Here is a 14312-nt window from a genome sequence, read left to right on the forward strand (position 1 = left end):
ATATCGATACCTTCGCCAGTGCACAGTGGGTCAAGAGCTCACAATAAATGTTCCTTCCAAACATACAATATTAAAGTCCGTAATTCTTTACATAAGTCCGACAATCCGATACAATAAATATTTATTGACTCTGCCTATCCTACAGTGTGACCGTATATATTTACAATCTTAATTGGTTCCTAAATTCCAATTTGATTCCAATCCGTTTCCTTACATCTGAATTAAAATTCGAAATTATTTAACGTCATGGCAACATCAGTAAAATCCGCTTTAACCCGATTTATGGCCACAGCTGACTGTCTGATCCACTTTGAGGCCACTGTGAACGCTCCAGGTGCTCCTACACCAACGTTATCCGCCTGTAACATCCGACGCGATCACCTCAATTCCTTGTGGCAATCGGTAAAGGCAGCATACGACATATGCTCCGACTGCATTATAGCTGCAGGCGAGAGCGCCGCAGACACAAAATCTATACTGAAGTCCAAGTATTACCAAACGTACTCCACTTACGAAATATTTGCCGCGCAGCTGATGGAACAAATCCAAAAGGGCTCCTCCCAAATACCTCAAGCTCCAGTAACTCCGTCCCAAAATTCGACGTCTTATGGCTGTCGGCTCCCTCCTATCGACACAGAGGTTTTCTCTGGCGATTATCTTCGCTGGCCGACTTTCCGGGACCTTTTCACGGCAATATACATAGACAATCCGAGTCTAACGCCCGTTGAAAAATTATTCCACTTAAATTCAAAAACAAGTGGCGAAGCTCATTCCATAGTTTCAAGATCCCCACTCACCAATGATGGCTTTCGCTCAGCCTGGAATAACCTAACTGAGCGTTTCGAAAATAAGCGATTGCAGGTGAACAGTCACCTGAAAACACTTTTCAATGTGCAATCCAAAGCACAGGAGTCGGGAGCAGCCTTAAAGGAACTTCAACGCACTTTTCAAGGTTGCTTAACTTCCTTAAAATTTTCCGGTGTTAATATTGAGAATTGGGACCCTATCCTGGTTTATATCTGCTCGACAAAACTACCAAAGCTCACTCTCTCATTATGGGAGCAATCCATCCAAAATAAAGCCGAAATTCCTACGTGGCTTGAGCTTGATGCATATTTGACGGAGCGCCATCTAACTCTTGAGGCCGTCGATAGCTTCCAATCTGCCAATTTCCACCACGTCCAGTCCAAAGACACAAATCGAGAGGCAGAATTTCCAAAAATAAATTCCTTCAACACAAGGTTAGTTCCGATAACCAAAGGCTGCGATCTGTGTTCGAAGAAGAACCACCCCGTGCGTATATGTCCACGCTTCCTACAGATGACGGTAGAAGATCGCTTAGCCTATATCCAAAGGAAGCAGTTGTGCTCCAATTGCTTTGCAAGTAGCCATCAATTCCGGGATTGCACAAGCGCTCACAACTGTCTCACTTGCCAAGATCGGCATCACACATTGCTGCATCGAAACAGCGGTCCTACTACTCCGACGATTCCATCCGACCCTCCAAGGCCAGTATCCGCCTCAGTTCCACACATCATTTCGTCCTATTCAACGCAAGTTTCCGTACAAAATGTTCCTCCTAAGAATACTCCATCCGAATATTGGATTCCATACCCCGCCTTGGATGGCAGACGTACTCGAGGTATTAAATCCTACCAATGCCGAGTCTGCCAAAAGATCCATCCTCTACGGAAGTGCCACCACTTTCTACGGCTAAGCCCCCAGAATCGGCTTCAGGAAGTACATATCCAGAAGTACTGCTCCAATTGCTTGGCTCACAATCATTCCAAGGACTCCTGCCGCAGTGGTCATCACTGCCACAAGTGTGGAAAGGCCCACCACACTCTCCTACATACGGACGACCGATCTATACTTCCAAAATATTCCTGAGCCTACTATCCTGAGGTTCTTGCTACGGGTGTCCTCGCAAGGGGGGGGAGAATGTTCACGCCAAAAGGGCGTTTAATTTCAGGAGGCAGTGTCGAGCGGCAGTTTTATCCAGATTTCTATATCTCGCGCGCTCGCACTGCCGTCCGCTCTCCCTCTCCATCTCTCCCCTAAGTCTCCGCTCTGCTCTGGAGCGCTTAAGTTAAGTTAGGCTTAAGCAGTTCTTGTTTCAAAGTGATACAATAAACATCTACGCCCGTCGCGTAAAAAACCCAAAGTACCCGCGTATTTTTATGCGTACCACTCGATCTTGGGGCTTCAATTATTTCAGCGATCAAGCCGCACCGCCCCAACATCAGGAAAGCTATGTAGAGTTGTTGGCTTGGCTGGACGTTCTTCTGCTCTGGCCTCCAAATGTGTATCAACTCGGAACTTGCTAGTAGACAGAGGCCATTCGTATTGTGGCAAGGCCATCCAGGATGGGCCTTTCCACTAAAGTTCGTGGTCAAGAAGCTTAGATGGGTGAAGTCCCCTGGATGCGCAGTCGGCAGGATTATCCTCGGAGCGGACATGGCTCCAGCAGCTACGTGGGTATTCGCTCAGTATCTCAGCCGTTCTGTTGCAGACGTATGTGTTCCAATTCCGTGGTGGTGCGGACAGCCAGTGTAGCACGATCTCCGAATCTGTCCAGCAGATCGTGTTGTTAACAGGAATAGTTAACGACGCTTTAACAATAGTGAGCAGCCGTGTCAGGAGTAGGGCAGCGTTCAATTCCAGGCGTGGAATTGAGACTGATTTTATTGGAGCCACACGTGTTTTGGCGGCTACGAGACTTATGTGGAACTTCCCATCCGATGCTACTCGACTATAAACAACAGCACCGTACGCGTGCATGGATGCGTCTGCGAATCCGTGCAGTTGGATGTGTTGGTAGGGTGCAGCAATATACCGAGGTACTTGGCATTTTGTCAGCGACGAGAAATCCTCTACTAATGCCCTCCAGCGTGCATTCAGGGCTTCAGGAATAGGTTCGTCCCAGTGTATTACAGCGGTCCAACTTTCTTGGAAGATGAGCTTGAGAAGCACGGTGGTAGGCGCTGCAATCCCGAGTGGGTCATAGATCTTGGAAAGTTGCGATAATAGTTCTCGTTTCGTGGGGACAATGCTGAGATCGAATTCTGTAGGTTTGACGAACATTACATCACGACCTGGATTCCACTGAATTCCAAGGACCTTGACGGGCGATTCCATGGGTGAACCTTTGGTGAGCTGTATTGGGTCATAACATCGATCCTCTTCAGGTAATGATTGCAGAAGGTTCCAGCAGTTAGAGCTCCATTTCCGCAGTTTGAACTTCGCTTTTCCTAAGAGTCCAATCAGCTCCGTCTTTAGAACCAGAAGATCTTCTAGCGAATCGCATCCAGTTTGGATATCGTCCACATAAGCATCTTGTGTTAATGCTTGTGATGCGGCCGGGTACTCGAGGCGATGATCGTCAGCTAGTTGCTTCAAAACTCGAACGGCCAGAAATGGAGAGGGCGCTAGGCCGTACGTGACTGTTAACAGACGAAAATGAAGCATAGGTTCATTCTCATTTTTGCGCCACACAATACGTTGAAAATTAATGTGACGACTAGAAACTTGAATCCCTCTAAACATCTTTTCAATATCTGCGCATAGAACATATCGGTGCTGCCGGAAACGTAGGCAAACCCCGAGCAAGTCCCGCTGAATCGGTGGTCCAATATGAAGTCTGTCGTTTAAGGAGATTCCAGAACTGTCTTTTCCAGATCCATCGAAGACCACCCGACATTTGGTCGTCAGGCTATCCTGCTTGATGACAGCGTGATGCGGTAGATAAACGCAAGTGTCAGGGTCGTCCATTACTTGGGCTGATGTCAGTTGTTCCATATGACCGCGTTGCATGTAGTCATCCAAAAACTCCTCGTATTGTTTTTTGAGTTCCGGATGTCGACGAAACCGTCGCTCCAATGAGACTAGGCGGTTGGTGGCCTGGGGAAGAGTTGATTCGATAGGCGGGTCTCCATCCTTGAAGGGATACTCGACGATATAGACCCCGTCTTTGGAGCGCGTGTGAGTGTTTGCGAAATGACTCTCTGTGGGATCACTGGAGTCCAAGAGAGATTGGTTAGGTTGCACATTGTCCATTTCCATGAACGATCGAACCATCGTGTCGAGATCCGCGTGATGGGTCACGGCCGGAGTGATGTGGTCGTCGCAGGCAGTGTACGAGCCTGCAATAATCCAACCAAAAATTGTATTTTCTTTCTCCGGTATATAGAGACCATAGTTGATCAGATCCAACGATGACATCTATAGATCCAGGAGTGCAGAACGTCGGATCTGCTTAGGGAAGTGCTGAGATTTCCTTCCAGGTTGAAGATGATGTGTCAATAGTTTGCGCTGGAAGCGATGACGTCAGCGAGGACAAAATGAAGGAGTCCATCTCGATGATATGATCCGAATGCCGAGAGCGCAGCTTAAAGTGTGCGCGCCCTCGCGTATGACCGGCGTTGTTTGCGGCCAGACCAATAATTGAAATTCGTGAATGCGTTCGATGCACGCCAATCCGCTGAACAAATGATTCCGATGCCAAAGTAATGGTGGATCCCGTGTCTAAGAGCATTCTGCATTTTGTTGTATTTCCCCAAGCGTCGTCGACGTCTGCGAGAATGGTTGGCAATAGGGTTTGCGAACCTGCATACGGAATATTTTCCAGGGTATGATGAGTGTAATTGTTCCCCACAGGAGGAACGCTGCCTGATGGCATCTCTTCGTGAGTGCGAAGTTTATTGTTTGTGCTGAATGATCTTTCTCGGGGGGTTGAGGACAGATTGCCAGTGTTTACGCTAGGTGACTCATTAAGCTCTCCAGGTCGAAAAGGATTCGGTGTGTCGTGGACCAATGTATGATGTTTGCGGCGGCAGACCCGGCATGTGTGTTTCGATGTGCAATTGCCGACCATGTGTGAAGCGCTGAGGCAGTAAAAACAGAGCTTTCTGGTTTTCAGGAATTCTCGGCGAGCTGCGATGTCCAACGTTAGAAATTGGTCACACCTGTACAGCTGATGAGTCTGTTGGCAATATAAACACTTGTTGTCGTCGCGCGTCTGGTGGGCGTCAGCATGATGAGTAGCAGCCGATCGTCGAGCTTGAGGCGCGCGACCGAGTTGGCAGGCTTCAAAGGTGTCGCAGTGAGATGTGAGAAAGGTAAGAAATTGCTGATGGTCACACTGGAATTTTCAGATTCTGCGCGCTGGGCCCATGACTGCCGAGTTTCAGGATCTAACTTTGATAATAATATAAATATTAACCAGGGATCTCGTTCATCGCACTGAAGTGCTCTTAACCCACGAATAACTTCATCTGCGCCGTCCACCAATTTACGCACAGTGCTGATGCTACTGGTTGTGGCACTAGGTAGCGTTGGAAAACTGTTCAGAAATGATCGGATAATAAGCGGTTTTTTGTTGTACCGTTTTTCCAACTTGTCCCAGGCTTCACTGTAGTTTTCATTGGTCACTGGAATATGTTTCACTAATGCGAGTGCCTCGCCAGACCGGTATGATTTCAAATAGTGAAATCTTTGGCAATCAGTGAAATTCGTGTTTGATGCAATCGATGCCGTGAACATGTCCGAAAAATGTTTCCAATCCTCATAATTTCCTGAAAAGGTTGGGAGCTTGATTCGCTCGAACTGAAAGTCCACATGGCTTCTGCGAGTAGTGTTGAATAATTGATCGGAAACAAGAAGAGTATTGTTAGCGACTTCAGCCTTTAAATCTTCAAGCGTATTACTGAGAATAGCGTATGTAGCGTAGTGTTTTTCCTCGTATATATCAACGTCTTCAGCAGGGTCTTCCCAACCCTCTTCAGACTCGTAGGCGTACAAATCCTCCGTAAGTCGCACAAACCGCAAATAGTTGTCCTGTAGCTGGGCCAATCGCCCGACTAATGTCGGGATTGACTGAATATCTTCCACAAATTTCGTGGCATTGTTATGCGCACGAGTGATTTGGCTTTTGCAAAAGCCCCGCTGTTGAATCACACTCAGCATGACGATTGAGGTTAGAGGACGGTTCTATACGATGCAGATATCTATAGATCACCGTTGACAAGTACTAATTTTAATTAAAATGTCCCGAAAACAAACGCTTTCCTGGCTATCCGTGATCGAAGGACCAGTAATTTTATGTTAACAAATTAGACGCCAGAAGTGTAACTGTTTAAATTGATTTTTATTTGTATTCACCGAACATTCTATATAATTTAGTACAATCAATTTCGATGCGCTGTGGTTGCGTTGGTAGCAAAAATGTGACTGACTGTAGCTGGGTATATTACTACAAGAATAGGCTGAATTAAGTCGTAAACACGTTACCGTAAGAGATGAATGGAAAAGTACTGACCGAGGCAATGCATTTGGCAAAGCTCTTGCATGTACATACGATTAAGCTGCGCTTCATGCGCGTGTATGTGTAAATAGATAACACAGGCGAGCGAAAGATAAAGTTTACAAGAATAAATGTATAGGGTGTCTGGTTCCCCAACAGGCAGGCTCATGAGAAAGGACATTTTTCTGTAAAGAAAACCAAAGGTATCATCGGAAAGAAATATTACATTCCTAAACTTGAAGACAAGATCCAAAGACAGATTAAATGCTGCATTCCGTGTATCGTATCCAACCGTAACCTTGGGAAAAAAGAAGGAGAGTTGCACCCTTTGCCCAAGGAAGCGGAGCCACTTCAAACATTCCACATCGATTTTATGGGTCCACTCCAATCAACTCACAAGGCGTACAAACACATTTTTGCTGTCATTGACGGATTCACCAAACTTTGTTGGCTATACCCTAAGAAATCAACATCCTCTAAGGACGTCATCACTAGACTAGAGGCTCAGAGCGCAATATTTGGAAATCCTGCTCAAATAATATCCGATCGAGGCACAGCGTTCACTTCAGACGAGTTCAAGATGTATTGTGAGAACGAGGGCATTTAACTTCACGCAGTAACCACTGGAGTTCCGAGAGCAAACGGTCAAGTCGAACACTTGCTGATCGCAGCAAGTGGTATAAGTTCGTGAACCAGGTGCAGCACACAGCACACGTCCTGGAATCCATTTCGATGGAGGTAGATTTGGTTCCTTAAGCACTACCAGTGTGTCGACCTTCAAATTATCGTCTTCCATTTGCCATTTGGTGCGCTCGTGCAGAGAGGTTAGGTACTCCATATGCCAGCGTTTCCAAAAGTCTTGGACCATTGCTTGTAGTTGAGTCCATCGTTCCAAGCGGTTGATGGGGACGTCTAGACGGGATGGCTCCGGTAAGGCAGTATAGGGAGTGCCAGTCAAAAAATGGGCCGGAGTAAGTGGATCCAAAGTAGAATCCCCTGATGAGCAAAGAGGGCGAGAATTAAGTACGGCTTCAATCTGTATTAAAACTGTAGACAATTCCTCGAAGGTTAGGGCTGACGATCCCATTATTCTTTTCATATGTAGCTTGATGGACCAAACTCCGGCTTCCCATATTCCCCCGAAGTGTGGGGCAGAAGGCGGTATGAAGTGCCACAGGATTTCTTCGTTGGCGAAAAAGTTTGCTAAGTTCTCATCCTTGCGTTGCTCCATGGCTAGCAGCCGCATTTCGTCGAGTACTCGTTTGCTGCCATGAAAGGTGGTACCGTTGTCTGAGTAGAGATCAGTTGGTTTAGATCGCCGAGCAATGAATCGTTGGAAAGCCGCAATAAAGGCCTTGGTTGTTAAATCGGTGACTGCTTCGATGTGGAGAGCCTTCGTTGTTAGACAAACGAATACTGCGAACCATGCCTTTCCGATCACTGGTGGCGCCCAGTTGAACCTTTAATTGAAATTGGCCCGGCATAATCCAAGCCGGTATGTTGAAAGCAACGGCTGGCTTGAACCCGAGGTACAGGTAGCTCTCCCATGATCTGGCTACTTGTGCTCTTGCGTTGGAGAAAACAGCGTTTACATTGAAAGACAGTCTTTCGGACGATATTTCGTGCACCCAGGATCCAGTACTGTTGTCGAAGATTTGTGAACGTGGCGTCCACTCCAGTGTGAAGATTCGTCACATGAGAATGTCGTACCAGGAGCTCGGCGACTGGAGAACTCTTTGCAATTATAACCGGGTGCTTGGCGTTGTAGTTAAGGGTCGACCTCTCGATTCGTCCGCCAACTCGCATTAGTCCGTCCTTATCCAGAAATGGAGAAAACCGGATCAGCTGCGATTTTGCATGAAGCTGGCGTCCGTTTTCTAGCTGCGTATACTCTCTTTGAAAGGCCTTTCGTTGGATGTGACGAAGAAGTTGGTTTCGTGCTGCCTGCAGTTCCGTTGAAGTTAGGTACTCAGAATAAGGCCTGTGCTGCAAACGAAGACGATGAATAAAGCGATAACAATAGCTAGTTACCCTTATGAGCCGAGTCCAGGATGAGATCTTGTTGATGAGCAACTCGTCCATACTTTCGTCAGGAAAGCTATGTAGAGTTGTTGGCTTGGCTGGACGTTCCTCTGCTCTGGCCTCCAAATGTGTATCAACTCGGAACTTGCTAGTAGACAGAGGCCATTCGTATTGTGGCAAGGCCATCCAGGATGGGCCTTTCCACCAAAGTTCGTGGTCAAGAAGCTTAGATGGGTGAAGTCCCCTGGATGCGCAGTCGGCAGGATTATCCTCGGAGCGGACATGGCACCAGCAGCTACGTGGGTATTCGCTCAGTATCTCAGCCGTTCTGTTGCAGACGTATGTGTTCCAATTCCGTGGTGGTGCGGACAGCCAGTGTAGCACGATCTCCGAATCTGTCCAGCAGATCGTGTTGTTAACAGGAATAGTTAACGACGCTTTAACAATAGTGAGCAGCCGTGTCAGGAGTAGGGCAGCGTTCAATTCCAGGCGTGGAATTGAGACTGATTTTATTGGAGCCACACGTGTTTTGGCGGCTACGAGATTTATGTGGAACTTCCCATCCGATGCTACTCGACTATAAACAACAGCACCGTACGCGTGCATGGATGCGTCTGCGAATCCGTGCAGTTGGATGTGTTGGTAGGGTGCAGCAATATACCGAGGTACTTGGCATTTTGTCAGCGACGAGAAATCCTCTACTAATGCCCTCCAGCGTGCATTCAGGGCTTCAGGAATAGGTTCGTCCCAGTGTATTACAGCGGTCCAACTTTCTTGGAAGATGAGCTTGAGAAGCACGGTGGTAGGCGCTGCAATCCCGAGTGGGTCATAGATCTTGGAAAGTTGCGATAATAGTTCTCGTTTCGTGGGGACAATGCTGAGATCGAATTCTGTAGGTTTGACGAACATTACATCACGACCTGGATTCCACTGAATTCCAAGGACCTTGACGGGCGATTCCATGGGTGAACCTTTGGTGAGCTGTATTGGGTCATAACATCGATCCTCTTCAGGTAATGATTGCAGAAGGTTCCAGCAGTTAGAGCTCCATTTCCGCAGTTTGAACTTCGCTTTTCCTAAGAGTCCAATCAGCTCCGTCTTTAGAACCAGAAGATCTTCTAGCGAATCGCATCCAGTTTGGATATCGTCCACATAAGCATCTTGTGATAATGCTTGTGATGCGGCCGGGTACTCGAGGCGATGATCGTCAGCTAGTTGCTTCAAAACTCGAACGGCCAGAAATGTAGAGGGCGCTAGGCCGTACGTGACTGTTAACAGACGAAAATGAAGCATAGGTTCATTCTCATTTTTGCGCCACACAATACGTTGAAAATTGGTGTGACGCCTAGAAACTTGAATCCCTCTAAACATCTTTTCAATATCTGCGCATAGAACATATCGGTGCTGCCGGGAACGTAGGCAAACCCCGAGCAAGTCCCGCTGAATCGGTGGTCCAATATGAAGTCTGTCGTTTAAGGAGATTCCAGAACTGTCTTTTCCAGATCCATCGAAGACCACCCGACATTTGGTCGTCAGGCTATCCTGCTTGATGACAGCGTGATGCGGTAGATAAACGCAAGTGTCAGGGTGGTCCATTACTTGGGCTGATGTCAGTTGTTCCATATGACCGCGTTGCATGTAGTCATCCAAAAACTCCTCGTATTGTTTTTTGAGTTCCGGATGTCGACGAAACCGTCGCTCCAATGAGGCTAGGCGGTTGGTGGCCTGGGGAAGAGTTGATTCGATAGGCGGGGCTCCATCCTTGAAGGGATACTCGACGATATAGACCCCGTCTTCGGAGCGCGTGTGAGTGTTTGCGAAATGACTCTCTGTGGGATCACTGGAGTCCAAGAGAGATTGGTTAGGTTGCACATTGTCCATTTCCATGAACGATCGAACCATCGTGTCGAGATCCGCGTGATGGGTCACGGCCGGAGTGATGTGGTCGTCGCAGGCAGTGTACGAGCCTGCAATAATCCAACCAAAAATTGTATTGAGAGCGATGGGATAGTTCTTACCAAAATATTTTCTTTCTCCGGTATATAGAGACCATAGTTGATCAGATCCAACGATGACATCTATAGATCCAGGAGTGCAGAACGTCGGATCTGATTAGGGAAGTGCTGAGATTTCCTTCCAGGTTGAAGATGATGTGTCAATAGTTTGCGCTGGAAGCGATGACGTCAGCGAGGACAAAATGAAGGAGTCCATCTCGATGATATGATCCGAATGCCGAGAGCGCAGCTTAAAGTGTGCGCGCCCTCGCGTATGACCGGCGTTGTTTGCGGCCAGACCAATAATTGAAATTCGTGCATGCGTTCGATGCACGCCAATCCGCTGAACAAATGATTCCGATGCCAAAGTAATGGTGGATCCCGTGTCTAAGAGCATTCTGCATTTTGTTGTATTTCCCCAAGCGTCGTCGACGTCTGCGAGAATGGTTGGCAATAGGGTTTGCGAACCTGCATACGGAATATTTTCCAGGGTATGATGAGTGTAATTGTTCCCCACAGGAGGAACGCTGCCTGATGGTATCTCTTCGTGAGTGCGAAGTTTATTGTTTGTGCTGAATGATCTTTCTCGGGGGGTTGAGGACAGATTGCCAGTGTTTACGCTAGGTGACTCATTAAGCTCTCCAGGTCGAAAAGGATTCGGTGTGTCGTGGACCAATGTATGATGTTTGCGGCGGCAGACCCGGCATGTGTGTTTCGATGTGCAATTGCCGATCATGTGTGAAGCGCTGAGGCAGTAAAAACAGAGCTTTCTGGTTTTCAGGAATTCTCGGCGAGCTGCGATGTCCAACGTTAGAAATTGGTCACACCTGTACAGCTGATGAGTCTGTTGGCAATATAAACACTTGTTGTCGTCGCGTCTCTGGTGGGCGTCAGCATGATGAGTAGCAGCCGATCGTCGAGCTTGAGGCGCGCGACCGAGTTGGCAGGCTTCAAAGGTGTCGCAGTGAGATGTGAGAAAGGTTAGAAATTGCTCGATGGTCACACTGGAATTTTCAGATTCTGCGCGCTGGGCCCATGACTGCCGAGTTTCAGGATCTAACTTCGATAACAATATAAATATTAACCAGGGATCTCGTTCATCGCACTGAAGTGCTCTTAACCCACGAATAACTTCATATGCGCCGTCCACCAATTTACGCACAGTGCTGATGCTACTGGTTGTGGCACTAGGTAGCGTTGGAAAACTGTTCAGAAATGATCGGATAATAAGCGGTTTTTTGTTGTACCGTTTTTCCAACTTGTCCCAGGCTTCACTGTAGTTTTCATTGGTCACTGGAATATGTTTCACTAATGCGAGTGCCTCGCCAGACCGGTATGATTTCAAATAGTGAAATCTTTGGCAATCAGTGAAATTCGTATTTGATGCAATCGATGCCGTGAACATGTCCGAAAAATGTTTCCAATCCTCATAATTTCCTGAAAAGGTTGGGAGCTTGATTCGCTCGAACTGAAAGTCCACATGGCTTCTGCGAGTAGTGTTGAATAATTGATCGGAGACAAGAAGAGTATTGTTAGCGACTTCAGCCTTTAAATCTTCAAGCGTATTACTGAGAATAGCGTACGTAGCGTAGTGTTTTTCCTCGTATATATCAACGTCTTCAGCAGGGTCTTCCCAACCCTCTTCAGACTCGTAGGCGTACAAATCCTCCGTAAGTCGCACAAACCGCAAATAGTTGTCCTGTAGCTGGGCCAATCGCCCGACTAATGTCGGGATTGACTGAATATCTTCCACAAATTTCGTGGCATTGTTATGCGCACGAGTGATTTGGCTTTTGCAAAAGCCCCGCTGTTGAATCACACTCAGCATGACGATTGAGGTTAGAGGACGGTTCTATACGATGCAGATATCTATAGATCACCGTTGACAAGTACTAATTTTAATTAAAATGTCCCGAAAACAAACGCTTTCCTGGCTATCCGTGATCGAAGGACCAGTAATTTTATGTTAACAAATTAGACGCCAGAAGTGTAACTGTTTAAATTGATTTTTATTTGTATTCACCGAACATTCTATATAATTTAGTACAATCAATTTCGATGCGCTGTGGTTGCGTTGGTAGCAAAAATGTGACTGACTGTAGCTGGGTATATTACTACAAGAATAGGCTGAATTAAGTCGTAAACACGTTACCGTAAGAGATGAATGGAAAAGTACTGACCGAGGCAATGCATTTGGCAAAGCTCTTGCATGTACATACGATTAAGCTGCGCTTCATGCGCGTGTATGTGTAAATAGATAACACAGGCGAGCGAAAGATAAAGTTTACAAGAATAAATGTATAGGGTGTCTGGTTCCCCAACAGGCAGGCTCATGAGAAAGGACATTTTTCTGTAAAGAAAACCAAAGGTATCATCGGAAAGAAATATTACATTCCTAAACTTGAAGACAAGATCCAAAGACAGATTAAATGCTGCATTCCGTGTATCGTATCCAACCGTAACCTTGGGAAAAAAGAAGGAGAGTTGCACCCTTTGCCCAAGGAAGCGGAGCCACTTCAAACATTCCACATCGATTTTATGGGTCCACTCCAATCAACTCACAAGGCGTACAAACACATTTTTGCTGTCATTGACGGATTCACCAAACTTTGTTGGCTATACCCTAAGAAATCAACATCCTCTAAGGACGTCAGAGGCTCAGAGCGCAATATTTGGAAATCCTGCTCAAATAATATCCGATCGAGGCACAGCGTTCACTTCAGACGAGTTCAAGATGTATTGTGAGAACGAGGGCATTTAACTTCACGCAGTAACCACTGGAGTTCCGAGAGCAAACGGTCAAGTCGAACACTTGCTGATCGCAGCAAGTGGTATAAGTTCGTGAACCAGGTGCAGCACACAATTAATTCGACGTACTGCAGAAGTACACACACAACTCCATTCGAACTACTTGTAGGCATCAAGATGCGCAGTAAAACAGACGTCCTGTTGAAGGAAATAATGAAGGAGTTGATACAAATGTTTCAGGACAATCGAGACGAGATGCGCAAAGCTGCAAAGCAACAGGTCCTGGCTATGCAGAATGAAAACAAGCACTCATACAACCTCAGACGTAGACCAGCAGCAACATACAAAGTTTGCGATATTGTCGTTATCAAACGCAAGCAACTTGGTGGTGGACTTAAGCTAAAGCCTAAGTACTTGGGTCACTACTACGTTACAAAAGTCAAACCGAAGGACACTTACGATGTTGTAAAGGAATCGCTAACTGCGGACGGACCAAGATACACTACCTCTTGCGCTGAGTATATGAAGCCATGGATGAAAATATCCTCCGAGGACGACGACAATACATTCGGGGCGAATGTTTAGAGGGATGGCCGAGTTGTGGGAATAGGTCTGGCATCCTTGTCAGCAGAACCCACCACAGATGAACAGCACTACTAATTATGGGCGAGGTGAAAAAGGAAGTCTTGTACAAGCACTTAGAACGAGAGAGACGAAGAAGAAAGACGTGAATTATATACAAAGTAAAAGAACGACGCGAGTAATAACCAAAAACGTTGTTAAAATCCATATTAAATACCCAAAACTATAATCAGAACTACTTATCACTATTCCTTTTAAATAAAACTATAAACCTTTTATAATAAAATTACAATTAGTGGGTCATTTCATTTAAAACCGAAAAACCAATCCCACATTTGTTTCTCGGGTTTTCCCTGACTAAAACGCCTCTGAGGTTTTGGACTATATACAACATAAAACAAAGCCAAAAACATTACCTTGGAAAAATTTAAGTTTACCTATGCTAGGACACTTCGTCTTTTAAGATCCCTGTTCCAAATAAGCTCTTTTTAAACATATGCTCTGCAAATTTCGGGCAGGCACTTACGGTGGTAAAATAATTCGAAAAAACGAATAGGAATTCAAGTAAAAGAAAAAACCTGTAGAAACAGCTTCTGGCCAGCCAAGGCCAGAGTACTGTCGCAAATTCATCTTCTACCGTAGCGCCTCCTTCAAAAAACTCAAAA

At 46.2% G+C, this 14312-nt stretch overlaps 2 protein-coding genes across 2 annotated transcripts; both read right to left on the reverse strand.

The window, feature by feature from the left end:
- Positions 1 to 2494: 2494 nt before the first annotated feature.
- On the reverse strand, positions 2495 to 4221 carry LOC139354430 (uncharacterized). The gene is made up of 2 exons (XM_070998664.1): positions 2774 to 4221; positions 2495 to 2570 (listed from the first exon to the last, which is right to left on the reverse strand). The coding sequence occupies exons 1-2, from the start codon at positions 4219 to 4221 to the stop codon at positions 2495 to 2497; spliced, it is 1524 nt and encodes a 507-aa protein (XP_070854765.1).
- Positions 4222 to 6866: 2645 nt separating this feature from the next.
- Positions 6867 to 10401, reverse strand: LOC139354431 (uncharacterized). The gene is made up of 4 exons (XM_070998665.1): positions 10374 to 10401; positions 8333 to 10290; positions 7894 to 8245; positions 6867 to 7591 (listed from the first exon to the last, which is right to left on the reverse strand). Exons 1-4 carry the CDS (start codon positions 10399 to 10401, stop codon positions 6867 to 6869), a joined length of 3063 nt encoding a protein of 1020 aa, XP_070854766.1.
- Between the last annotated feature and the right edge of the window lie 3911 nt (positions 10402 to 14312).

The sequence above is a fragment of the Drosophila suzukii genome (genome assembly GCF_043229965.1).
Source record: "Drosophila suzukii chromosome 2 unlocalized genomic scaffold, CBGP_Dsuzu_IsoJpt1.0 scf_2c, whole genome shotgun sequence".
In the NCBI taxonomy this organism is placed as follows: domain Eukaryota; kingdom Metazoa; phylum Arthropoda; class Insecta; order Diptera; family Drosophilidae; genus Drosophila; species Drosophila suzukii.

Coding starts and splice junctions, on each gene's coding strand:
- LOC139354431 (XM_070998665.1), bottom strand. CDS start 10,401: ATGTCATCGTTGGATCTGATCAACTATG. Junction 10,291..10,373: donor GTTGGATCTGATCAACTATG/GTCTCTATATAC, acceptor GGATTATTGCAG/GCTCGTACACTGCCTGCGAC. Junction 7,592..7,893: donor CCGAAAGACTGTCTTTCAAT/GTAAACGCTGTT, acceptor ATCTCTACTCAG/ACAACGGTACCACCTTTCAT.
- LOC139354430 (XM_070998664.1), bottom strand. CDS start 4,221: ATGTCATCGTTGGATCTGATCAACTATGGTCTCTATATACCGGAGAAA. Junction 2,571..2,773: donor GCAGACGCATCCATGCACGC/GTACGGTGCTGT, acceptor TCTGCTGGACAG/ATTCGGAGATCGTGCTACAC.